The following is a 27,456-nucleotide window of genomic DNA, read 5'->3' on the forward strand; positions in this document are numbered from 1 at the left end:
CTTCGGTAACGAGCACAGATAAACTATAGATAACTAACCTCCGTAGGTTAGTTATCTATAGATAAACACAAATGAATGAGTGGTGAGTTGGCAGCGGTAAACAGGTAAAGATTGCCACAAGCAAGGTACGGTACAGTAGATAGATATAAAATGCTACAGGTGCATCTGCAATATGATGTTAATTTTTCGGTAAAATATCTATGCTATGCTATAATATAATATATTCTCCATGCCACAATCAAAGTCTATGGAATCTCGGTTCATTTTTTGAAATAAATCCTGCGTGATGGCCAGACTGGAATCGGTGGTTGTTTTCGACAACATGTTGTGCGTGACAGACACATTTCTCGCGTGATTGAAAAATTTCATCCGCGCGATACTGAATTACTTTTAAACGACAATGTGTGCTGAAATAGACCTGGTATACACCGGACTAGGGTTACACCGTATATTCGCTGTTGCGCAAATGCCACGGTTGCTTGCGTTCATTGTAAAGCGCAAGCGTCTTATTCTGCATCTGGACTCTGATATCGCTTTGTGACGTCAGCATAATTCATTAATTAATCGACGTGATCAGATATAAATGCTCGCGTGACCATGCGCGTGCCGTTGCCACCGATTCCACTCTGGCGTGATGGTGATGAGAGCTTTTCTGTATAGAATAATTAGGCAAATAAACAGAAAATCCTGCGTGACGTTGCCACTAATTCCATTCCGTTATAATTGTCAGATCATTATTTCATCTGCTCAAGACTCACACAATGTGAGTGTCCAACCTTGAATACTTCAGTCATATATGGTCTCGCCGTCATACCATTTATTGTCAGTATGATAATTATAAAAATTTATCCTATTTCATAACTTGCTTGAAGCTTGGTTATTATTAATAATTAATATTGCCCTGTGTATTTCATGGTTGAGGTTGACGTGTGTGGCTCCAATTTTGAAAGGATCTAAGTTTATAATTTTTATGTATCAACTTCTCTACTTTTCTAGATGATGAAACGGAGCATGGCTCCTTTGAACTATTTAAACCAGTTAATTCTAATTCCTTTAACGATATTATGTCGCATATTGCTATTTCTCATCGTAGTATTTTTACTGAGAAGATTTCTGGTCAAGGGCAAAAAGAAAAGACGTGTTACGGTTGTGGTTCTTGGAGACATTGGTAGGAGCCCACGCATGCAGTACCATGCTTTATCACTGGCTGAACATGGGTTCACTGTGGATATCGTTGGATACACTGATAGCACGCCGAAAGATGCGGTTCTTTCGAACGACAAAATATCTCTTCATGGATTATCGAGAGAACATTTTTCAAAGCAATTTCCTTCTATAATCGCATATGCTATGAAATTCATCATGCAGACTTTGATATTAAGTTATAAACTCCTGTTTAAAGTTCAAGCATCTGAATTCATTATGATGCAAAACCCTCCGTGCATTCCGGCTATGTTTGTTTGCTGGCTATTTTGCGTATTTAATGGTTCAGAATTGGTCATCGATTGGCATAATTATGGATACACCATTCTGTCGCTTGCCGTTGGAAGGAATCACAAACTCATTAAAATAGCACGGGCATATGAGAAAACTTTTGGTCAATTAGCGTCCAGTGAAATTTGCGTCACGAAAGCGATGCAGAGAGATTTGATGGATAATTGGCATATTCATCCCACTGTGCTGTACGATAGACCTTATGATAGCTTCAAGCCTTTGGAACTGTGCGAAAAGCACGATTTGTTTGCAAGACTGAAGGAAGACTACAACGTATTTTGTGGTGAGAATGTGAACTCCACTTTTTGCTCGACCATGACTGATGGTGCTGTGAAAAATCTCGATACGCGCCCGGCACTTCTTATTAGCAGCACAAGCTGGACTGAAGATGAAGATTTTTCTATCCTGTTGAGTGCGTTGAAAATGTATGAGAATACTAAATCGTCAAATGAATATCCTGACCTTCCAAATTTGATCTGTGCCATAACAGGAAAGGGTCCCATGAAAGACTATTACATGCGAGAAATCAAGAAGCATCGATGGAATCATGTTTCGATTATAACGCCGTGGCTTACTTCTGAAGATTACCCATTGCTAATTGGCAGCGCTGATGTCGGTGTGTGTCTCCACACATCGTCCAGCGGCCTTGATCTTCCAATGAAAGTTGTTGACATGTTCGGTTGTGGCGTGCCTGTGCTCGCGGTAGACTTCAATTGCCTTGACGAACTTATACAGCACGGTGTGAATGGGATGATATTTCAAAACGAGGAAGGCTTGCACAGACATTTAGTGACTTTGCTAGACGGTTTTCCTCAAAGACAAGGTGATTTGGACAAAATGCGGCAGAATTTAGAGATCTTCAGAAAACACACTTGGAGAGAGAATTGGGATGAAAATGTCTTGCCACTTTTCAAATGAATGTCGGCATGCCTGATGATACGAATCCATACAATGCACTGGGATCTTCAGGATTTAAAACTTTTTTATTGCATTTGACTTTATATTTATTGTTAAATAACATTTCTCCCAGCAATATGTCTATCAAGGAGACTGTTGCATCTTCATAAACCCTTTTCTATTGTTAGTCAACAGTCATTCACTTTATTCAGCCCATTCTATTAGAAATTCTCAATTTGGCTTTGATCTTTGGTAGCCTAAAAGTAATCTAATATGGAGATTTCCAAGCATATAACTGTTGAATGTAAGGAATAAGCTCCATCATATATCAGAATAACATCGGTAAATGAATGCTTAATAGTGTGTGGAGGAACCATTTGAAATGGAAGTAAAAAACTTACCGGCGGCTATGCAGATACTGTATCTATACTATTGAGTTCATGGATACTTTTTCAGTGCATGTTATTCCCTATAGACTTTTTGATGTTGTGATTGTGGCATATAAAGCTGGCCAATCTGTTTATACAATATTTAATACTTGCAATATTGATCGTGTGTCTGTGTCAGTATATTATCTCAGGTTAGTGCCATCGCTGAAGTGATGTAGCATCATTGTTAGATGTGCAGCAGAAATGGACATGGATCAGTGAAAGGAACAGATTTAAAGACTTACCGGATTTGGATTTAGACGATGAATTTCTAGTTATTTTATATCTTTTGCAACTATTCTACGAATCGAACAATCACAGGATATGCAATGATTCCAGGGTTCTTCTCTGATATATAAATGTGGTCTGATAGTCAGCATTGTTACTCGAGAAAAGTAGAAGTATTACTATAAATTTCCACACAAGTAGAAATATCGATTTTTCACAACTACTACTTAAGAAACTTTTGAATAACGGATTTGGTCCATTAACTGTATCTTCTAGTAGTCTATCGGATGTGACTACTCTTGAATTGGAAGATATAGGCTACCCAGGAAACTACCAGAAAATGACAATGCGGACTCTCGCAAATCTACATAGTTCCCAAGTAGCCGGAGCTATTTCGTTAGGTAGCCATGGCCATCCCTCCCTCAAAAGTGATACGGACTTGCCCGAGGACTATTTGCACTTTACAAAGTCCTAATTGCTCAAAGTAAGTAGTTCTGCTCTAACAACCGTCGCAGAAGTGGAAGTAGATCAAAAGCGGATCTACTGAGCGGTTCTTTTATTTTTATCTCCTCAACTCAAGACACGCAATGTACAACACCACAAAATGAACAGATAGGAGCAAGTTCAAACGACCAAGAACGGGTTCGGTGCTCTACGTGCTCATTACATTGGCATTTCACGCGTACATCACCGAGCCTTTCTCTGTTCTTTTTTTATGAAGACGCCCTAAGATCAGCGAGGCAAGGGTGGAGAAGCCCAGAAAAACCTCGAAACGTGCTACTACGGAAGCATGGGTTATCACGCCCCCACCGAGGGCGATGGATTATATTGAAAGGAAAGGACGTAGTTTATTTTTGTCCTTGATGTTTTTGCGGCATATACACCGACTCATGATATACATACACACGATCTGCGCATATGCATACCATGAGTGCATGATGTGCATATGCCGCTGGACAAGGAAGTGCAGATATAGCCTTTACGACTTTTTAAGTCATGCACCACCCCTCCATGCTATCCCAGTAATGCATGAGCGCCAAGCAGGGAAGCCATGGATACCAGTGTTACTAATCAGGTCTTTGGTCTGACCCGGCCGGGAATCGAACCCACGACCTACCGATCAAGAAGCCGGACGCTTAACCATTACGCTCCCGTGTATGCAGACTATAGGTGAATAAATCGTCCTTGTCATGAACGCAGCTGACGAGTATGGTCCCCGCAGATAGGATATATGTGAGAGTTGAGACAATTCTGAAAATATGCTGGCCGTAAATGATTCGTTAGGTGTCAGTAGTTCTACAATTATACAATCGAGACATCTGCGTTCAGTACCAATTGCGGAGACAAAGGACAGCCAATCCTGACGTATACAATGTTTGTTTTGTTGAGAACATCGCCGTTTATTCGAATCGCGTGTATCAAAATCGCTATTTGACTGGGACCAACAGGGATAGCTATAGCCAGTCAGTATGCTGATCTCGTGCAAATTTTGCTGTTTTCGAGTGATTTGTAGGTTACCTCTGAGCACGGATAGTTGCGGGCCTGCTTCTGCATAATTATGCGAGCAGAAACTTGGCGGATAATTATGTATCTCCTTCAGATCAATGTCAATTAAGTGAAAATGCAACAGGAAGGGTATTCCATTCTCAAAATCCCTGCGTCATATGATAAGATGCCGTCGTCGATTTATTTTATAGGCTGTGTGATAGGGTCGGTAGAGCTGCTGCCACTTCAGAGTGGAATAAATAATACAGCGGTAGCAGCTTACGACATGTGCCCCTTTAAGCATATCCTCTACAGATCAATTACTTCGTTGGTCACTGTTGTAATCATAAGGTTTTTTGTAGGTGTCGTAGTAACATGTGAGTGAGATGGGTGCTTCGAGATTAGATACACGCAATGCTCCTCAGTTTAATAAGCTCTCGCTTCATTGCAGTTATCAAATGTGATGCTTGTGTTCCTCGTCAGGTTATAAAGCCTACCCGTTTTTAACCCCATAGATAGTATTGCTCACGAAATTGGAGTGGCATGTAGAACTATCAGCCGTGTATACATCGTATGAATTTGAAACAGTGTGGTATGAACAGCGGATACGAGCAATAAAGACATGGATGACGAAGCAGTGTTGAAAAGACTTGATGACTGGTCTTTAGAGGATGAAGAGACGCCAGACAGAAATGGTAAAAAATACAATTTACTAGAAGACTTTTCAGGGAATGCCCTAACTCAGATGTGAAACATTCTTGGTTTTCCGAAACCGATTAAATGAGGCGCCATGAGTACTTTTGCCGGTCAACATAATCCACGATTTCATCATGGATTGTTAGATAGATATTTTCCATCTAAACACCCCAGTATACTCCGGTATAAAGCCAATGAATGTGGATAATATCAAACGACAATGTGAACCACTGTTATATGGGCTATATCGAAGTACGTATTTAGTGGTAGGTCTGGCCAATACCATATACATTATGTTCGCAATACATATCAACTCCAACGTAAACGAAGGGGTGAGCAATGAGCATAGCCACAAGGGCTCTAGTCGACTGCTTATTGACGGCGACGATGAGCGAATAAGTGGAACAAGTAGGCTTATACATACACTCATTCATCAATATGCGATCATAGTCGCCACCAGTCATAGCGTAGTTCAAGATTCGTTGAAATATAGGCTGAAATTTTCGACATTTTTAGTTAGTGAGAAAAAGACAATATGTGACTATACCCATGGTCTTCTATGTCTTCCTGTGTCAGTAATTCAATTTTTCAATTCTTACTCTACTGTTCCTGCACTGTGGCAAAATAAGTCGATTATGATATGAAGGTATGTTGGTAATTTATCCGAGAATGTGATATTTCTTGAACTGTTCACGTTACGTAATTACTTCTATGCAGATATCAAAGACCCCATACATACTTCACCGTTCGATACAACCGCCGGCGTGTACGGAAATGCCACAGAATATTTGGAACTGTCCGACGATAGTTCAGCAGTCGCCGAAATCCCGGGAGGAATTGACAGTTTTGGTTTCACCGACGAGTCCGATCTATTAGGTAGGACTCCCGTTTGCTACATCCAAACTCAAATGTCACATTTGATGTTATGATCAAGCGATGCCTGGCCTATATTATGCATCAAAATATATAATACAATGGTTATTAACCCCGGTTCCCACGCTGAGCCAGTTTTGGGGGTTAGGTGGAGGTCAACACACACACTCGAATCATAAGCATGTTATGGTATGGAATGGTCAATTTCCATATCCATACTCGCCTCAATCGTAACATACCATACTTACAATTTTCCATACCATTCTTCCTTACCCTATTTGATGCTGTTTCATACTTTCGCAGCTGCCCAACCTCTCAGATAATACTCCATTTTGATGCGTGGAAATTTTCCGCCGTTTGTATTAGAATTATTTTGGATCAAATCATCCATTTAAACAACCCTGGTGCAACAATTCGGTCCCTAATTTCTATGTGTCATATGCCAGCGATTTAGGTTGCCTAATCATCGAAGACGGAACGTAAATTACATATGGGATTATTTGGGAATCACAACAAAAGATGTAAGGAACGTAAAACTAGTGTGGCAGCGCACTGCTAGCAGAATTATGGAGAAGCCATCGACAAAATTACATAAAACAAAATTATTGTCGCATTAGAGTATATCTTAGAATACAATTTTACATCGCTACTATCATTTGGGACTTTGGGACAGCAGATCAAATCTCCGATTCCCCTCTTTATTCAGAGATAACGGCGTAATATCGCCCCGAAACAGGCTACATAATTTTGAATTACAATGATGCTTATGTCAAATAGTTGTTGCGTGATTATCATCCGAGCAAAGCGCAGGACATGACTTCCAAGTTCAACAAATTGGTATTTATATTCATGTAACTGCTATACATTCAGGGAGTCATTGATTTTAAAACTCCTCTTGGTAGTTTACGGAGGTTTCACGACTTAAACAATCAAACGCGGCCACGAATGTGATTAATGACGTCAAGCTTCTCTTTCGGTAGCACCTGATACAATCCCCGACATCCCGGATCTCGATATGAACCCGTGGGATGGTCTCCCATATTCCTCGCAATACTACGACCTTCTCGCCGTTCGGGAGAAACTACCTGTCTGGCAAACGAAGGATGACTTCATCTTGAGCTTAGACGAAAGTCCGATTATACTCGTGACTGGACGAGCCGGAACTGGTAAAAGCACGCAGGTACTGTGACAATTATGCATCTCGGGTCAGTAATGTTATATGTTTACATTGTACTCACTCATGGCCTAGTAGTAGTAGGCCATGACTCACTCTACTTTACTCTGTAAACTACTCGCACTTCTTGAGTGATTTTGTGTTAAGACTACATCCGCCTGTAGTTGGACTTTTTGCGCTTCGGATTTTCACTATTAGAACTACTTACTCAATTGGTTGTTTTTTAGACTTCTTCCACTTCTCCTTCCAGTTTTAATCACAGCTACCTATGACTAGTCTTGGGATCTGTTCTCGGCCCGTGCATTGCGGTAGCTCAATATACTTTCGGAAATCGCGCCTGCATTTGTCGCGTCATTAGTTATTCAATATTTTCAATATTCGTCAGATTATATTTCAATCCGAACAAGACACACACAACGTACAATGCGATGCAATGAACAGATAGGAGGATGCCGAACGACCAGTTGCGGTTGCAGTAGCGGTCTCTTAAACTGGCGTCCACCTCGGCCTTGTGCCCGATTTCAGAGTTCCCTTTTCGATGTTAATCTCTTTTCCGCTATACTCTTTCTTGCTCTTCCCATTGCTTGTAAGTGCGCTCTTTCATCAGGTCTTCTTCTGGGCTTTTTGTTGCCGTGAACACAGCGGACGCGGGAGAAGACGAGCCCAGAATAACCTCCGACGCGGAATCGACCCCATGACGCCTGGGCGGTGGGCACTTATCTTCACCACTATACGTTATCTTGGTTATTAGCTATGCAATTTCGAAAGTAGCCACTCAAGATTAACTCCTAAAAGTATGCCGCCGCTTGACCAAATATTCATTTCGAAACTACTTATTTCGGCACGCTCTGTTCCTTTGTTGTTCTCTTTTTCCACTTCAAATACTTTTGACTTGTCTTGGAAATCGCTATGGGTGAAATTGTCACAAGGACTTAGCAAAATATCCCCAGTATCACGGCAACTGAGTAATATATTATTATTTTGAAAATTGCACGAATTTGGAGTGTCACTAGTCCGATTTTATCGTCTGTAGGTACTTCGTCTTGGCCAAGGTGGGTGTCTAATCTTAAAGACTACTCCAAGTTGTTTCGACACCATCCTATCTTTTCATTGTATCGCAGTTTTGTGATGTTTTGAAGCGATGAAAATATTAATAAAACTGATTGATTGATTGATCCCTAGGTCAAATCTACCGATACTTTTTGAAACTGCTGAGTTTAAAACTTGTCATAACTTCATTCTATACTGATGCTTGTAGTACTTTAGACATGTATTAGGAATCGCTGCTCCTAGTTGTAATTGAGTAAAGGCACGGCCCCAGTACCACACTTGTACCTGAGTACAAACGCAGACTAATCTGACCATGCCTTTGTACAACTAAACAGATTCCGCAATGGTGCGCACATTACGCGAAGGAACTGAATTTCGAGCACGGCGCGGTCGTCTGTACACAACCGCATTCTCTGGCCGCGGCTTCTCTGGCTTTGCAAGTATCGAAAGAAATGGATCTTACCACGGGCATCGGCAACGAAGTCGGATATACAATACCGTTCTCTGACTTGACATCACAGGACACTATTCTAAAGTGAGTGAGTGGATGGATGCTTGAAACGCAGACATTTGAAGCCTATCGTTGCAATCGCGGTACAGAACTTGACAATGACACGGGACAATGTGTTCATATTGTTAATTATTTACCTAAAAGCTTTCCGACTGACTCTCATCAGTAGCGAACGTCAGTTATACTATCGAATGTTAACATTCGATAGTAATACGATGAATCAAATTCCAAATTTTGGATATGTTTGTCTGTGCGACGTCATGATAACAAAATAAACGTCTAGCAGATAGTGTGGTACGGTAGTAACGGTGAATACAAACTAGTACATATTCCGTTTTACGTAACCGATCATAAAGTTGCGAAAACCGATTCTCATTCACTATAGAAGGAACGCCTCTGAGTCTACACTCTAGGACAGTGGTTCTCAACCGGGGGTCCGCGACGCATTTTCAGGGGGTCCGCGAAGCTTCCAAATTTGCAAAATGATTGACAACTTAATTTGTATTTTTTAAATCACGAGACAGCTTCACAATCACAACCGCTAAAATCTCATAACTCGTATGATCAGAATGGCCGTCTGAGATATATTCTACTGTACAAACTCCTTTTAATTTCCTAATTGCCAATAGCCTGCCAATACAAACATATTGCTGTTTAGAGATGTTTTGTTGGGGTTTTGGATAAAATTTGTCTGTAAAAATCTATTTCACCTGTGATATTCCTAACCGCTGTTCCAGAATAACAGTAAGAGGAACTGCTAGATAGAAATGACAATGGTGTACGTTGTATGTTCACCAAAAATCTGTATCTCAATTTTGATGTCATATAGGTTGCGATCATACCCAAAGGTGTCGTCGGAAGCGTTGCGTGTTGGTATTACATTCGCCTCCACGTATCTCTGTGGAAATGGATTTTCGGCACTCGTTCATATCTAATAGGCGACGCGTATTTCCCAGACGCGACCGCGTATTTCGAGAACTTTAGCTGCAGAAATAGCTTTGAAATGATAAAAGTCTTCCAAATATCTATATTAATAGTAGGCTATGAATGATAGAATGAATGATATGAATGACAGCCTATGATGTTATTTTCCAGAATGGTCATTTTGTTGCTGTTTATCACTAGCACACAGCTGATATTTGCACAGGACAGATGCCGGTTCCACGGTGATAGAGCTTAACTTGAACTAAATTTTTGGGGGTCTGCGGGGGTCCTTGACGCTCCAAAAGGGGTCCGCGAAGACAAAAAGGTTGAGAACCACTGCTCTAGGAATTGATTTACATTTTTGTTTTTGGTAAATTATTACCGTACGTTTGGTTTTTATTATATTATCATATTTCCTAAATTTCTAATTTGATTAACCGTATCCTGACGTTCGCCAATTATGATAAGAGTCAGTCGAAACCTTTTAGGGACTAAATTAACAATATGAACATATTGTTCCGTGTAAGTATTACACGGGGCACTGGGTGGGTATGTGTACTGCGTTAAGCATTATCCTTGTTGATAAATGATCCATTATAATTTTTCTTGAGCAACAGAGCTATTTGCGTTTTTGACTGTGCACCACTCTAAAGTAAATAAGTAGGGTAGTGGTTTGCAATGTAATTATTAAGCATCTGTCGACTGCAATCATTTCATAACGTACTGGGTACTCATGTGTACTGCGTTATTCAGTACGGATCCTGTATAATTTTGCAGGAGCAAAATGGCTGTTATCTTTCTCAACGTAATATATTGAATTCATCGGTATATTGAATGTCGTGTTGGCATTATAATTTTTGCATTTATTGACAGATATCCCGTCTCAAATTTATATTAATATTATTATTGCATACCTGCCATATCCGTCATAATCATTAGATTACTATCAATATCTCATCGTTTTAAACACCATAAGATTGTGGTAATATGAAAAGATAGGAAGGAGTGTAGTAGCCTTTCACCATAGCTGGTAATTGGTATCAGCTCTGTTCGACACATATAGCTTTTATTTCCTCTCCAGATTCTGCAAGGATACGGAACTTCTGCGTGAGATGGCCGAGGATCCTTTATTAGAACGTTACGGAATAGTGGTAGTGGACGAGGTTCAGGAGAGAACAGTGTCTACTGACGTACTCCTATCGTTACTGAAGTAAGACACTGCAATTTTCCGAAAACTGAATTTAATTTGGCTGAATATCCCGCGGATGAAATTAGTGTATTTGAGTTTTCTCGACGGCAAAGGGACACTAAATATTGTAACCGTACGCGATCAGGTGTACTTCCAACATTTGCGATCCTATATATACCAGTGGTTCTTGAACTTTTTTGATAGCCGACCCCTACAAGTTTTATAGGCAGTTGCCTCTAGTCGCAAAATTTCAGAAGCCGGTGATTAAAATAAGGTATTCACATATTTGCCGAATCGCGATTTAGGCTATTTGATGTCTAAAAAGCTACCTGATGAATAAAAAGGAAAAATTTCATCACACCAAGCTCAACTCAATTTATAGGCTATTCCATGCTTAAAATAAGCTACGTCATGACTAGACTAGACAAAGCAGTCGCAATCCCACTTGTGGCGTCATATTCAAAGAATAATACGGTTTTGTAGTTTCTTGATGATGTATTTCAGCATTGCTTCTTCATTGTCATGCCTTAACTACTTCATGGACCCCGGTGCAAGAACATATGCTATATATACTAACTATATTTTGCCGCTGTGAACAGCAACTTTTAGCGTTTGCGTAGCCAGGTGTGCTATTGCGACGCGATTTACCTGTATAAATTTGCTATTTGACTAGTGCGAAGTCATGCCCAACGGGGGGGATGTGACGTTATTTACGTTGCTGAAAATATTTAGCCACCACATGAAGGACGTATCGCGATGTCCGCCGTTGGTTTTTGTCAGAGGTGGTCAAAGTAGTCAAGAAAGCTACTCAAGTAGAAGTAGATGTAGCGACGAAAAAAATCTACTCAAGTACGAGTAGAAGTACTTCTTCCATAAGCAACCTAAAACTACTTGAAGTAGAAGTAGAATTGACTGACTTTAAAAGTACTCAAGTAAGTAAGTAGTTGTGAAAACGATCCTAATTCGTTCACATGGATTGTAAGAAGATGCAAATTGAGCTATGCGAAAGGTACCAGACCAGCAGGTATCCAATTTTTGATAGCATAAGCATTCGTCCATATCAGGGGATGAAAATGATAGTATTGATATGGAAATGCGATACTAATCCTCTGTTTTCTCGAACAGCACGTTTTAGAAAATAGCATGGTATGGCGCCATGCCCCATATTATAAGGCCCGTAGTTAAGTCGGAAAGCAATACGGAGAAGTTGTATCGGATACGGTGTAAACACTTTGCGCGATTAGTAAACGCTCATAAAAATATGGTGGACCGTAAAAATGTCATATTGTGTAGCTTTATTTCCGGAAATTAAAGTCATTACTACACTTGCTTTTATACTTCAACATGTATGTTATCCAGTCAAAAGAACTGATATTAATTATAACTCAAAGTATATGATACTGGGAATTGAAAGTTACACATAAATACCACTTCTAAAAGCGGAACATGTTTTTCATTCCTTTAGTCCAGAAAGTTTCAAAGGTGGTAAGCTAAATCAGCTCTAAAACTAACAAAAAAAGTCGGAGTCCACTTTTCCAGGTTAGGACACGCCATGGACATGCTAGATTAAGGACAAGTAAATGCTAGATTGCGAAGCATCAGTTTCAAACGTTATGATAAGCCATATATACTGTGATGAATTATTTCATATCGGCGAATAGGGAGACAATGTGGTGTGAGCGCAGGGATATCTAGATATCTAGTTCTAGATATTCCTGTGTGAACGGAACCATGCCAACCCGCTACCTAAATTATATTCATCGATACTTTCGTGAAATCATACTGGTCAATCCGCATCCACTGCGCGCGAAGCGCGACGAAAACCCTGGGCCTTACTCAACTTTTATGAAAATTAAATGTTGATACTCCGTGAAGACAGCCCTGAAATTCTTCGGGCTATCTTCCTGATTGGAAGATTGAACTACTTCTACTTGACAAACTGAAAATAGCGAAAAGTAAGTAAGTAGATCGCAAAATATTACGAAGTAAAAGTAGAAGTAGCGGAAATCAGATCTATTTGAGTAAGTACCAGAAGTAGAGGAAAACTACTTGAGTACTTCGAAAAAGTAGAAGTACTTCGTTACTGGCCACCTCTGGTTTTTATTAATGTAATCCTTCGTGCGAGAGTAGATCATGGCTGTATTCGAGTTTCATATACAGTACCGTATTATCCGGGTTATATTCCATTCCATTTTTTGTTTTTGCGCAGTAGGCTATGCATTGTCGGTGATAGATAAGTTGGCCGGAAAAACAAAATCCGAATATAGAAGCAGTGCATAATAGGCGTACTAACCGACTATCTCTTGTTAAGTTGCGAAGTGTAAAATTATCTCAAGAAGTATACATCCGCTCTGTCTACGGTTGCAATCACCGTATCGGGAAGCCGCGCCATACTGTTTTATTCTTCACTTATGGCATCAATGGCAGAATATACAGGCGATTGAATACGGCTGTGAATCTGTAATTTAAGCGTCATTGTACATTGAGAAGCTTACGAGTACGGATCGAGTTGTTGTTAATGTTGTTGTGTCTAAAATAATATTCTAATTAGTGACTCAGCCGTTGATAGTTTGTATGACAGGGTCATTCTTGGCTTCAAATAATTCAAATATCATTGTCAACAGAATACATTCGACCGTTTCGCAATAAACATAATTTCCGAGGCGAATGAAAGAATGAAGCACAAATATTCACGCCGAAAGGACTTGTTATTATATTATCAATCCAATTTGTGTGGATAAATTATTTGCGAAGCGGTCCGGTGCACAAAACCATAATAGTCAAGCACCATTAACTCCACATGCAACAACAACTCAAAGGGCCGAAAGCGGTGGTACACGGAAACAGAACCTAACTCAGAATTATACTGCGGTCATAAATCCTATTCGTACATACCTTCCCATACGTTCCTACGTGCAAGCATAATTTGGATAAAAATGTTTTACTCGATTTATACCGCGGTATAAGTCTGAGGTAGGTTCTGGTTTCGTGTACCATGGGTGTATATTTACACCAGTATATCAGGGGTGGTACACGGGTGGAAATACACATTCTTTTTGCTCAGAGTGCAGAGATTATTTCATGTTGTTCTTGTGATAATTTCACTCTTAAAGGGTTGAAAACTTATCACAAAAAACATTTTCTGTTTTTCAAAACCCAATATGTTGAAGGAAAGTAGTTGTTGTTCTCACAGACTATTTAAATGAAAGCGGATGTAGGCTAAAACATAACCGCTTGAGTAAGTAATAGGGATGGTGGGAACGTGAGGTTCGCGTTCGCGTTCTGTGCGTGAACCTGGGAAATTTAGAGGTTCACGTTCACAAACAAACCTTGGTAGGTTCTGCATTGTGAACCTTTTTGATATATTGCAATTTTACTTCATTTTAACATCTTTGGTTGGAATTTATTGCATTTCAATTGCAGGCAACTATATACATGGCGCCGACAGCTTAAAGAATCAACACTAAACTATAGCATGCACTTTACTTGCACATTGACAATCTAAAAATTTCTACCTGCTTCGTTACATAAGTTTGCTCGAATATTTAACAACCCTCTGCTTTGAGCTTGACCCGCAATCACACAACACCAAGAGCGAAATACACTACATCAGTGCTCTTCAACCTTTTTCGACGTGGTACACCCTTTTAACGTTTGCTCAAAACTCGTACACCCCTATTCATTAGGGGTCTTCAAACATGACTATTTTCCTCAAATCGTACTGGCTACTTGATAAAATTGTTAGGTTACCTAACTTAAGCCTACACACCAAATTTGGTTCAATTCCAACTAGTAGCCGCCTTGCTACGGGAGAGGAAAGTTTCTATTTACTATACAAAAATCAATAACGAAAAATTTGAAATTTTTCTGTTCACCCCATGAAAGTATTAGGTTGTCAATAAAAACTATGTTCTTCAAATTTGGTTCAATTCCGACCAGTAGAAGCGGAGTTACCGCCGTCAAAAAAATTGGATTTGAATAAAATAGTATTTGGTCACAGAGTCTATTCGCAGCCAGTTAGGCAGCCCGCCATGTAAATTTAGGCTTACCATATTTGGGAAATCTAAAAAGAGGACACTTTTTCAGAAATTTGAGACTTGCAAAACCGGAGAAGAATTCTAAAAAACCGGTGAATTTTTCCCACTTGGTGATCGGTTGACTAAAAAAAAGGTCGTCTTTCCGCTCAGAGCTCAAAATACCGTTTTTCTCTCCGCATTGCTAGGTGCATGACTAAAATAAGGTCAACTTTTTACTCAGAGCTAAAATCACAGTTTTTCACTCCGAAATACCCGCCGGAGCGTCACTTCTGTGCTGATTTACGGCATATCACTCGCAATTTGCACTAAATCTGACCTAAATTTTCAAAAAAGAGGACAAAATCTCAAAAAAAGAGGACAAAAGGGCGTCCTCCGAGGACACTTTCAAAAAAGTCAAAGAGGACAAATCCTCTTAAAAGAGGACGTATGGTAACCCTACGCAAATTGGAATTTATTTCGTGTATGAGCAAAAACAGCATGATATAACGAACGATAATCAACCTAAATGTAACAGTATTGGGGGGAGAGTAGGTAAAGCTAGTGCTGCAGAAGCGGTAGTTCAGATCAGCGATGATAGCAGGCGCACCAGCCTACTGCGCATCAGGCCTGCCACACACCACACAGAGTCGATAGTAGCACATGGGCTGCAAGAGATGTCAGTAACCTCAGATCGTATGCCGCTATACACAGTCTATTGTCGCTAATTTACATCACTTATAACAAAATACTAAATGGCAAATGTATGGCGAAAGATTGGACATACAATCGGCATTTTAAAACAAAAGGGTTTCGATTTCAATATGGAAGCTGTTTCGACCCTGGCTGGCTACGTCACGTCATTTATGTGCATTGCGGTATTTATTAGCGTCGGGTAGGAAGCACAGATTCAAAAAGTCAGAGCTATCGCGGCGGTTTCCTCAAAAATCACTAAAATACAAATGACTAGCTGAACACATGTTGCCGACGGCTAAATGAATAGAAGAAATATTTGCTTATGACATCACAATCAAGCGGTGTACAGTATTACACTTGAGATAACATTGTACCATATTGCTCGTTAACCTGTGCGTCAACCCGTCTGTACTGACCTATAAACCTGCATTTGTAATAGCTAGCCATCGGCTCATTGTTACTCGGATCTGGTACACCCCTGTACACCCCATCCGAGTGGTACACCCTTTGCAAATTCTGGTACACCCTAGGGTGTACGACCACCCCGGTTGAAGAGCACTGCACTACACTACACTACCCAGTCAATAAAATTGATACCCTTGTCTGATGTGAAGAATCTAGCAGGCGTACGGGCCAATCTTGATTTCATATGTTTATTGTATCATAAAACCAAATCCGTGCGAATGGGGTGTTGGTTACGGCTGTATACTATATAGCTTGTTATTGGGGTAATATCGGTAGCGAGTATAGAACCGCGTTTCACACTCTGCTCAATATCAACGTAGCAATACTAAGACGCTGAATACATTGTCGGGTCTGGCCTAGACCGTTAAGGCGTAAGCTTATATTCCTTGCAAATCCTCGTCAAAATTGTTGGCACAGCGACGGAAGATATTGATTTTCTGGGATTGTTATATCATTTGATTGCCCCAGTTGATACATTTGACGACGTTTAAAACGTTAATATGTAGGCCTACTTCAGCATTGCGACATGATGTGGCCCGAGTCGTCGCCAGGTATCGTGTACAATTGTATATTAATATAGGCCATCACTTCAGTGAAATGTAGATTTGGAATCAACAGTATGACGCCACCTGACGTTACGAGGTTCACGATTGCGTTCACACAGAACCTTTCAAAAAGGTTCGCGTTCACACGAACCTGAACCTTACAGAGGTTCACACCATCCCTAGTAAGTAGTGCAAGCATAGGCGCAATCAAATTGAATGCCAGGGTTATGGTGACTCGGGACCAGGACGGCCAAGACAGACATTTCCTTGAAACTTCGAATAATAGTGAAGTCACCACATTATTGATATTTCGTCTATCAGTCCTGACACTTGGAAAAATAGGGCCAGAAACTGTTAGGACTGAGGAAAATTGAGATATTATGAATGGGAGCCATTCTATTCCATTCTCTACTTTAAAAGTGAGATTGACTTGTGACTTTGTGACTTGGGTACAACACTGTTCAGTACTCTGAAAACCTAAAAGTATTTCGTTGTTGACCACCAGCTGCAGCTGGGCTTATTCCTGCAACATCCGACCCGCCCGGTACTTTTACACCAATAATGTCCGTGCAATGTGCATTTTATGCGACGATAACGGATTGTCAGTGATTTGTTACTGTACCATGTAAAATTGTTGATGTTGCCGTATAAATTGAACGTGCAGCATACCTTTGTCATATGACTCTGAATTCACGATGGCTATTGTTTAACTCGTAACCCGTGACATTTGATTCTGCAGAATGATTTCCAGTCGCAGGAACAACTTAAAAATCGTGGTGATCAGTCTGCCTCACGAAATGCCGAAATTGGAGGAGTATTTCGAAGGGGTGCCCGTCGTGGATTTGAGTTACGTTGAGGATAACCAGGACGGAAACAACGAAACACTGGTACGTAATCACTTGGGCAAGTTTTTGTTGCACTAAAATAGTGGGAAAGTTGCACGTAATTAAAAAGAAGTCGCAGTAAAAAGGTTCTTTTGCATATATTTTTTCATTATTAGCATATGAGATACTGGAAAGGTTTCGTTGCATAACCCAACAGTTTACGATTTGCAGGGTATCTGCTTGTTTGTCTCTTTCGCAATTCAATTGATCATGCATACACTTTTTGTACTTAGGTTTGAAACCTATATGGCAGTATCTCGCTGCCACTTCCTGCAGAGCTGTCAAATTTGGTACTTTTCCATTTCACAGGCGGCCTGGCGAGAACGCCGAAAGTTAAATTTTTGCCAGCACGCAGCAAGAAAATAGCGCAATGCGGAAGTAATTTTCCGCCAAACGCCAAAGAGCAAAGCGGCAAACCATCCACCTTCAAAACAAATCGAATAACACACCCCAAACTCCCTAGTTCTACAAAGGCATTTTCCGCGGTCTGGCCCGGGCGTCCGTGAAATGGGAAACGACATCAAATTTAATCGACAGGGAATAGATCAAGCGATTGATAAATCGGCTGGGGTTGGTGAACTCCTAGGTTGTAAGCCGTTGCGTCATAGATAACATTGAGATGCAGCTAATTCGTCACATAGCTCTATGTTATATGCAAATCAAAGAGAATAAAATCATAGTATACTAGAAAGTTTTATAGCCTGTTTTTTATATCACTCCTTTACATTTCTCGCAGTACTTGATGAAAAGTTGTAGTAAAAACTTGCATGAAAATAGAAAAATGTTGAAAAAAGTTGCAATATAAAATTCCTGCACGAAAAGCTTAAAACTCCACGCTGTATAAATAGATGCTTTTGCAGGCGCAGGCTTCTCCCGAGTCGTCGAAATCAAAAAGAAATCCAAGATTGCACTTCAAGAGATCGAATGAACTTCACTGTGACTACATTTGGGACGCGGCAGAAACGATATTAAAGTGTCACTGCGATCAATCGCTTGGAGGCAATATCCTTGCTTTTATGCCAGGCCCTCAGGTATAACCGGTTTAAGATTCAAGAATGCGTGTTATGAGCACTTTCAATTTGAGACTGACCGATATCAAAATTTTGATACCCGATACCACTGATATAGCATATATTTATGCCGATAAAGACGATGTATACACTGTAAACAAAGATAGTGTATTTTACAGATTTCCTCCTAATCGCAGGGTGCAAATGGGGTAGACGGCACATTCTGGTACTAAACTTTGCCTTCACATCTGTTCTGATGAGTACACGTATTACAACCCATCTATTCACAGGGTAACTGCCGGTATCAAAATATGACCTATTTCAAACAGTGCTTTTAACTAACAGCCATAATTTCACAAATACGTTCCGTATTAACCTTTTTACATTAAAACTCCAGCTCATTGTAAAGCTATAGTACTTTCAGTTCAACAAGCGTACTTGTAGTCCAGAAAACATCCTCTTTTCACTGTTTTGGCCTAGTAGTGTAACCCTATGCTCCATATAAATCGATCCAACATCGGCCCACTGCAGACACTGTCACCTGCCACCAGTGTAGCAGTAATGATGTCATCGAACAGACGGATGGTTCAATGGAGACAGGTGTCGGTCTGACTCTACTTCTGATTGCAGCTGGTTTGATGTAATTTCATATTTGAGACCCTATTATTATAAAATTTATTTCACCCATTCAATCATGGTGACTCCGACTCCACGGCCTTGGTAAGAACACATACATTCACATATACTCGATTTGGAGAGCGACTACGTAATCATTACAGTATATTCGTATTCTACCGGGATCTCACATATCGTTCTGTCTATGCGAAATAATATGAACATAATAATCTTCTGCACGTAGGACATTCTCGAAGTATGCGAGCGGGTGGCGAGGGGTGCCGCGATGAGGGTTCTTCGTGGAGAAGCGGGCGACTTGGCGACAGCTCCGCTGTTCGCTTCGCTTCCTTATGGCTCTCAGCAGGTATAATCCCGTATTTTCCACGCGGTAATAATAAAAATTCGCATGTATATAAAACTATGTACAGGCTGCGTACGAAAATACTTCCAAGAATTTGACTTCGGAGAGTGGCCTGCACTGCCGGAGAGTGATTGTTTGCGACAAGATGGCAGAATCCTCGTTTACGATTGAAGATGTCGCGTTTGTGGTGGACACCGGGAGGGAAATGTCGAAAGTAAACACTTACTACTTATTGTTGTGGCAATCAGCTCGCCAAATTGTCGTTTGGAAAAAAGTCAGTATTCAACGTGATCCCTCGATCATAAGTGATACGAGTGATTCGGCTGAAAATCGTGTACAATGTGTCGAATCGAATCTTCGATTATTATCACTTAATATCACGCGATAGGAGTATGTAGGCTGGAGAAGGTTCAAATAATGTCGTGCTATTTCTTTGCACTTTGATATATTATCGTTGGTTGATCACGACTGTATAAAAATGCCAATTCCGTGAACTTTCGTAGTTTATTACTGAATGTTTCGGACGCTGTGATACCAGCAATCCTGGTTTCAAGGCTATCACGTTCGGAAAAACATCGAAACTGTGATATCGTTGATGAAATAATTCACAGTGGTATACCAGCAGACTCGCATTTGGCAAATGCAGATTGGATATCGTATTATCAAGGGTCTTCTTGTGGTTAGATGACAATACAGAGCACATATACTTCACTTGAATGAGATACGATGGTTTGTTTGTTTTCTATGAAGTATTTATACTCCATATGATAAACATGACATTTCCCACACACCCAAGATATGCGGCTCATTACTGCCTCTGATCAGTATTTAATCACGCCTGTATATCGAGGAGTCATGTTTACTTTGCAGGCGTACAATTGTCGGACGCGTTCACGTTCCGACATCCTCTGCTACACTACGAAACGAAACGCGGAATTGAGATACAAGCGATGCAAGGAAGACGGACACGTTTACAGGCTATACTCGAAGGCGGATTATCAAGTAATATTATGCACATTGCTTACAGGTCGATGTAGTAGGATTAGCAAATTTCAACTCCAATTTATATTAGGGGTGACCTTCAGTTTGGGTCAAATGTTGCATGGACCACTTGAGTGTTTAATGCCAAATTGTATTCTAGGAAATGGCTGTCGTTTAATTTATAATCAAAACCATCACACCAAAATTGGAATCTTAGAAATATGCGTGCATGCGCTAGTCCCTGATATCATATGTGCTTCAATCAAGCAAGAAATATTACTGGCTCACTGACTGGGGAGCATGAGTACGAAATATTTTGGTCCTAACAATGTACATTGTGATGCAACAAAATTAGCTTGAACTATTGTGCACCGCTGCAGTAGAGACTAGAGGAGTAGAGACCCAGCTGGAAAACGACTGAAGTAGAGTAATAAACAAAGAAAGCAAACAATAAATGCCAGTTTCTCCAATCGCAAGTTCGCCATAAGTTGCGTTGGCGACTAAGTTGCTAATATAAGTCATTCCGAAAAATACCACATGGCCACGGGTTCGAACCCCCAGATTTACTCAGTTTATATACACCAATAGTCCAACACATGCCTTTCACCTTTATTTACTAGCCCATATTCGATAGTTAAATTTTGGATGCATCACTCATTGCACACATTTTACTGTCCATGGTGACTGATGATGGTCCATTCCATTCTCGTCCATTCACCAGGATCTCAATCATAAGATGATTTGAACCTCCGCTACTTCTGGTAGGGTTACCATATTTTGGGATCGGGAAAGGGGGACACTGTTTCAAAATTTTCAGACTCACAATACTGGAGTAACATCTGGAAAATGGTAAATTTGCCACGAAATTGTGTTGGTTGACTAAATAAAAAATAAAAAAGGTCGCTTACGTTCGAACCACGGATATCCCGTTTAGCTTCATTCATGCCCATTTTCACTTGAATCTATCCATCATCTTAGCTCTAAAAGGTCTAAAGGACGTCGAATTGCCGAAAAGGAGGATATTTAGGCGTCCTTGGAGAACATTTTTGAAAACCTGTAAAAGGAGGACAAATCCTCCTAAAGGAGGACGTATGGTAACCCTAATTTCTGGTGACTCATCGTCATCAGATATCTTTGATTACGAAAAAACATTCGACCTGTAAAATGACCATTGATGTCGAAACACCACAAATATAAAAACAAAACCAATGGACATTCAGAGATTTCGAGACGCATTACCACCGGCGGTGACGCGCAGCGAATTGTCGACTGATGTTCTGTTGATGAAAAGATTGCTGCAGCAACTCGACGAAAGATTCTCAAGCTGTCAGACGATCGATCCTCCCGGTAGGGCTGCCTAGATTTATTTTAAACCGCGGTTATACAAGCTTTTGTTTATGGAATTGAATGAGTTATATAAACTAAGTAAATTATGCCTGTAGTGCATTTTCCTAAAGGTCAATATTGTACACTGTTCAGCGCCGGATGAATATATGCAAGCATTAGAAGATCTCGACTATCACGGGGCTTTGGACGAAAGCGGCGATCTGTCTGATTTGGGAGCTGTCATGAGCGAATTTCCAGTCACCCTACCAATCGCCAAATCGATCATAGCCAGTTGTGGGGAGCAATGCACCGAGGTCGGTAGACTGAACGTACACTCTTAGAGAATAGAATATGTATTCGCGCCGAAAAGGCGGTAAACGAAAACAGAACCTAACTCGGAATTATATTTAATTTTGTCGTTATTTGGATTGAAATGTTGCGTTTGATTTATACCTTGGTGTAAGTTTGAGGTAAGTACCAAATTGTGCTTTCACGCCGATTCCAATGGGTGAAAATGACTCAAGTACAGTCATCCTTGTGGAAATATATCCCATAGGGATTTAGTGGGCTCTGTTTAGAAGTACCATAATGTAGCGATATCATGGAGGTAGAGAAATAAAATCCACCGCACCTATATGGGATATATCATGATAGGGGTTGGGTTATTTGACTGATTTCCATCTATTGGAAGGATGCGAACGCGTAATTTTGTACCTAAAAGTGTCCTTTACCTGATTCACAGCCTACGCTATGGTGAAAATCGGCAAAGCACACGATTTTCTGTCTACAGTGAATTCTGTGAAATTGTGATAAACCACTATATCTTTCAATTTATATATGCGTTAAGCGTGTGTTGTTTATTCGTTATTCTGTGTGCCGTTGTAATGATATAGTAGAAAAGCTGCCGACATTTTGTGGATTTTGTATAGGACTTAGCTGGACGGAGGGGGACATACTAAAATATACCCTTCTAGTGGGTGAATTCCGGCAAAACACCAGACCAAGGAGTACATGGGGTGTTTGGGCTTCTATCGGCGTTGGAGATGTGGTTATGCATGTGGGCCTTTTGAATCTTGATTTTGAATGTAGAATCTTGAACCTGCCTGTATGGGGAGATATGGGGGAAAAACTGCAGTCCGATTGTGGCTGAATACTTTTTGCATAGAACAGAATAAGGCTGTGCAAACCATCCCTCCCGATCTAAGCAGTGGTGACTATCTGTCAGTAGAGCCGAGTGGGTCAAAAGGCGTAACGCACACATCAAATGCCGAGTTTAGATTGTGTGGTCAAGTTCTATAATTTGATATGCCACTGTGTTTTCTGTGGCTCAGTGGTTATAGTTTTTGCTACTTTTAAACTTCGATTATGGCTATACATCCCTGTTACGTGTATGAATGAACGGATGACCGAAGTCAATATAGCTGTAACGTGATAGTAATGAACTATAGTCTGACACTTTATCATGACTCTTATGTGAAGGAGATGCTTGCTATTGCTGCGATGCTCGCGGCGCCGCCTTGTTTCGTTCATAACAACGATTCCTCGTCATCCATATCGTCGAAGAGAAGGGTACTGAATCATCCTGCTGGAGATCACTTCACACTTTTGCGCATATACGCCGCCTTCGCTGCAAGTAAGTCGAATACTTTATTGGCGAAGTTCATGATTGTTCAAAGTTTATGCTGTTGTTTAGCATTCATGGTGTTTCGAGAGTCGAACTACATGGTCATGGTCATTTCACATTAGGCCGATATTCCTATTATTATTTCTGAGCTGCCGACTTATAACATTGTCCACTCTCGTTATATGCCAGGGATACTGATCTATTTTTAGCAAAGCTCCAGTTAAAAAAGTTGAAAATTTGCTTAGGTCCGTTATAACTCTCATGAAGTAATTTACAGTCATCTACGATTGTGGGTATGCAATGCTCATTCCAATTCTCTACAAGTTCTAGAAATCCCTTATATAACCATAATTAGGAATAACTATAAAAAAATCCGGTAAAGCGGTAAGCCATAAGCAAAATGCATTTATTGTTCTGTTGGTCACAGCTAGTGGGAGAAGTGGCATTTATCATTACTTGTTACTTCTTTAAATTCTAGTTCTAAAGAGATGAGAATGAGTCGAAGTGTGTGGTGAAGGCTTTCACTGGTCATACAGAAGCGAAATCAGTTGTTTATAAAGTTCATGTTGGAAAACACCGACTCGTAGCTTTAAGTAGATCCAAACATAGCGAGAATTTGCACACTTAACTTCGCAAATCTACGATAATGCATATCGTTTTTTTTTTTAACTAATACGAAAATATTAGAGACATAAGATTCAGATTTAACATATACTGTATAAAGGCCAGTATTTGGGCATCGGTCCGCCAGTTGAGTAGCCCTCTTATAGGCTTTCATAAGCCAGCGCTTATACGGATCGGACGGGGATATCCTTCCTTGGTGTTCTTGTAACGAATTTTGCTATGCAACTAATCACACTTGTACTGATTGCGTGTGATATTGGTTGACAGGCTACTTGAATACCCAATCAATCGATGCACATTTCAATATATCAATCAATAAACAAAAAGTTCATCGTGTCAACGTGTATGATTGTGACTTTCGACATGAGATGCGTAGGCCTACTTCAAGATTTGGTCGCGCACACGCAATTGCATCTGTCAGCAATGGTATATAAGAGGGGGACCCAGCCGCATCCCTAAAGGTTTTTGAGTTCTTAGCCAATTAATAATTTGAATTTCGGGATATTTAAATCATATTCTACGCCTTTTATTCATTATTACATTACAATACGTTATGAGATACCACTATATACGGCATCCAAGAAGTATAGGCTATGTATGTATTTACGGTAACCGGTATATTGGAAAATCTTACGTCTATACTTGTCATGCTGTAGAAATTTACGGCGTTACTACTACTTCTACTTTAGTAGCAAGGAAAGGACAACACAGACACAGACTACTTTGACCAGCTCTGCTGATGAGCGAATGACAATAAATTTCCTATATTTAGTCGTTAGATATTTCGATCGGAAAACAACACGACACCATGAAAATCTGCCCACTTTTGTCACCAGGCAAACATTCCGAACACTGGTGTAAAGAAAACGGTTTCGACTACGAGGCGTTGAAGTTCGCTTGCAAAATAAGACAGGAGCTTGCCGCGGTTATGGAGCGGCTTGAGCTGCCGTTGAGCCCCGCGATCAAGAATGAAGATCTTCTGTTGGCCAGTGTGAAGAAGGCGCTTCTCGCAGGATTTTTCATGCAAGTCAGTAGGCCACAATAGATATCGTGTGCCGCGGTGATTGATTCGGGAAACCATGGGTTACGAGAACCCAGCGATATTATATTCTATTTTGTCAATAAAGCCGATATCTTCTGGCAATATCAATATTCGATAGTTTCAAACAGATTTTCGAATTAGTGGCAGTAATTAGAGAACTATATCCTATAGATTTCATTTATTTACAGTGGAAGTTCGGTTGTGTGGTATTCATGGTGTTTTCGATTACTATGGTCATTTACTCCAGGCCGATATTCTTTATGACGTTCCCGTATCTGCCGACTTGTAGCACGACCCACTTCTAGGCATTGTAAGACACCGCTTACACGGATGGAGAGGAGGGGCCTTTTACTCCTCTGATTGACTCTATATGCTTCAGGTCGCCAAAGACGTTGACGGTGGTGGCAATTACTTGCTGATTCGAGACCGGCAGGTTTCGCGGCTGTCCAAGACAACCTCTCTCCGTGGATATCCCGACTGGGTTCTTTATCATGATTTCGTCCTGTCGGATACAAACAGCATCGTAACGGTAACTTCAATCCCCGCTGAAATGTAAGTGCGATGTGCATCTACCGTGATGGAATACTGAATATTGTGTCGTATATCCGAACTCCAGATTTAACGGAAGTGGTCTGTCAAAATATACCTCTATTTTACGGAATACGGCGGTTGATTTTACGTACTGACTCTACTCAAATGGTTTTGTTTTTGGATGACTGTCTCTACTTGTAGACCAGGGGTGGACAACTTCTCCGGTCGGCGGGCCTGACATGGGAAATGAAGTAGGCCTACTTGCCGGGCCGGATTACAGAATCGATACATTAATCGCGTATTTATCCACCTATAAAAGAAGTGAATCGTATTTAATGTAAACTTTAGGTTTGATGCATAGAGGCCAAAAACAGTATTTAATGAATATATCAACCTATCTATGTACTTCAATAGCTGCTGAAGTCAATCAGACATCTGTGGTCGATCAAAGTTGTCAACAAGTTCTTTGAACTCTGGCTGCATGTCGGTTTTAGAAACCCTTACTAAAGACTGCCCGTGAACGTCAGATTGGAACGCAGCCTTGTCTTGTTAATGTTCAGGGTCGAAAATGTTTGCTCACAGTAGTTTCATGGCCATCTTTCCCAGGTTGACAAACTAGGATTCATTCTGTGATGCATAAAATTTGTCAATACTTTCAGATCAGAATTAGAACGTTTAGGTTAGACACTCTCTGCGTGCCGCACAAATCCCTTTGCGGGCCTGCTCCGGCCCCTGGGCCGTATGTTGCCCGCCCCTTTTGTATATTGACCGTTATTATGCAAAACTGCTTTCTTTTACAATTTATATTTCAAAATTAGAAAGTACTTTTGTGGTGAGTTTGTTTTACTTTTGGGACTATAATTGTCCTAAATATCACTTGAAATGGCCCCTGTATTAAATTAACTGAATATACTTTCGAGGATTGTACCTATTTGCAGTGTAATTGGCGTGATTGGTTGGTTTACATCAGTCGTGAAGATACGCCTTGTAATTTCGCAAGTAGCCAGGTCCGATTAACTAATAAAATTATAAGAACCGCCCACAATATCTACCATTTTAAACTACTTGAACAGTTTTCGAACCTTTGCATTTTCTACTTCTACTTGCATATGAGTACAAATTAACCGGTTTACTTGCACTTCTACTGGGGAAACAAGCCTGACTCCTTCGACTCCATCTGTTATTAAATGACTACAAATCTCTCTCATCTGTTTATTTAGGGTTGCCGAAATAAGCCCTGCGAGCTACCTTGCCAACCTTCCCTCAGGTGAAGCTAAAGACGCTCTCCTACAAGCGGTGGATAAGCTCAAATACAAGGCAGGTGGTCCCCATCACCAATACAAAGAAGGTCTATCCCCAGAAAGCAGCCACACCAGTGAGACGACGCCTTCGAGCACGAGCACTAACACTGATGAAAGCTATCGCGATTCAAAATTCCTTCCCACAAGCTCAAACTCGACCGGCGGTGACCAAAAACACACCGTAAGCAAGGTGCAGACTGAGCGAAGTCAGGTAGTAAACCACGCCGATGTAGCAGACCCGATGAGCGACCTTATCGGCGCGACCGCTAGAGAGCTCAGTAATGCGTATCGGCAGGCGTCGGATTACGTGCGAAATTTATCCGTAGAGGAAGAAAATGACCAGGAAGGTTGCGCTCTTCAGTGACTGATTATATGATTATGTTTATTGAAATGACATTACGTTTACGTTCCACGTGCAATGTAGGATTTAGTTCAATCCGTGACGTCAAAAGATGTGTAAATACACAGCCTCTACGATGAATGCATTTA

The 27,456-nt window shown here is 40.6% G+C and overlaps 2 protein-coding genes across 2 annotated transcripts; both read left to right on the plus strand.

The window, feature by feature from the left end:
• Positions 1-646: 646 nt before the first annotated feature.
• On the plus strand, positions 647-2,941 carry LOC145453816 (chitobiosyldiphosphodolichol beta-mannosyltransferase-like). The gene has a single exon (XM_080331803.1). The coding sequence runs from the start codon at positions 997-999 to the stop codon at positions 2,410-2,412; it is 1,416 nt and encodes a 471-aa protein (XP_080187929.1). The 5' UTR covers positions 647-996; the 3' UTR covers positions 2,413-2,941.
• A 1,543-nt stretch (positions 2,942-4,484) lies between these two features.
• LOC145453810 (putative pre-mRNA-splicing factor ATP-dependent RNA helicase DHX32) lies at positions 4,485-27,456 on the plus strand. The gene is made up of 16 exons (XM_080331795.1): positions 4,485-5,227; positions 5,946-6,104; positions 7,082-7,281; positions 8,661-8,860; positions 10,842-10,970; positions 17,408-17,555; positions 18,413-18,583; positions 19,422-19,541; positions 19,606-19,752; positions 20,409-20,540; positions 21,740-21,866; positions 21,999-22,159; positions 23,325-23,478; positions 24,930-25,120; positions 25,515-25,687; positions 26,887-27,456. Exons 1-16 carry the CDS (start codon positions 5,155-5,157, stop codon positions 27,329-27,331), a joined length of 2,730 nt encoding a protein of 909 aa, XP_080187921.1. The 5' UTR covers positions 4,485-5,154; the 3' UTR covers positions 27,332-27,456.

Source organism: Botryllus schlosseri, chromosome 13 (assembly GCF_051294905.1).
Source record: "Botryllus schlosseri isolate E-star chromosome 13, Bs_hap1, whole genome shotgun sequence".
Taxonomy (NCBI): Eukaryota; Metazoa; Chordata; class Ascidiacea; order Stolidobranchia; family Styelidae; genus Botryllus; species Botryllus schlosseri.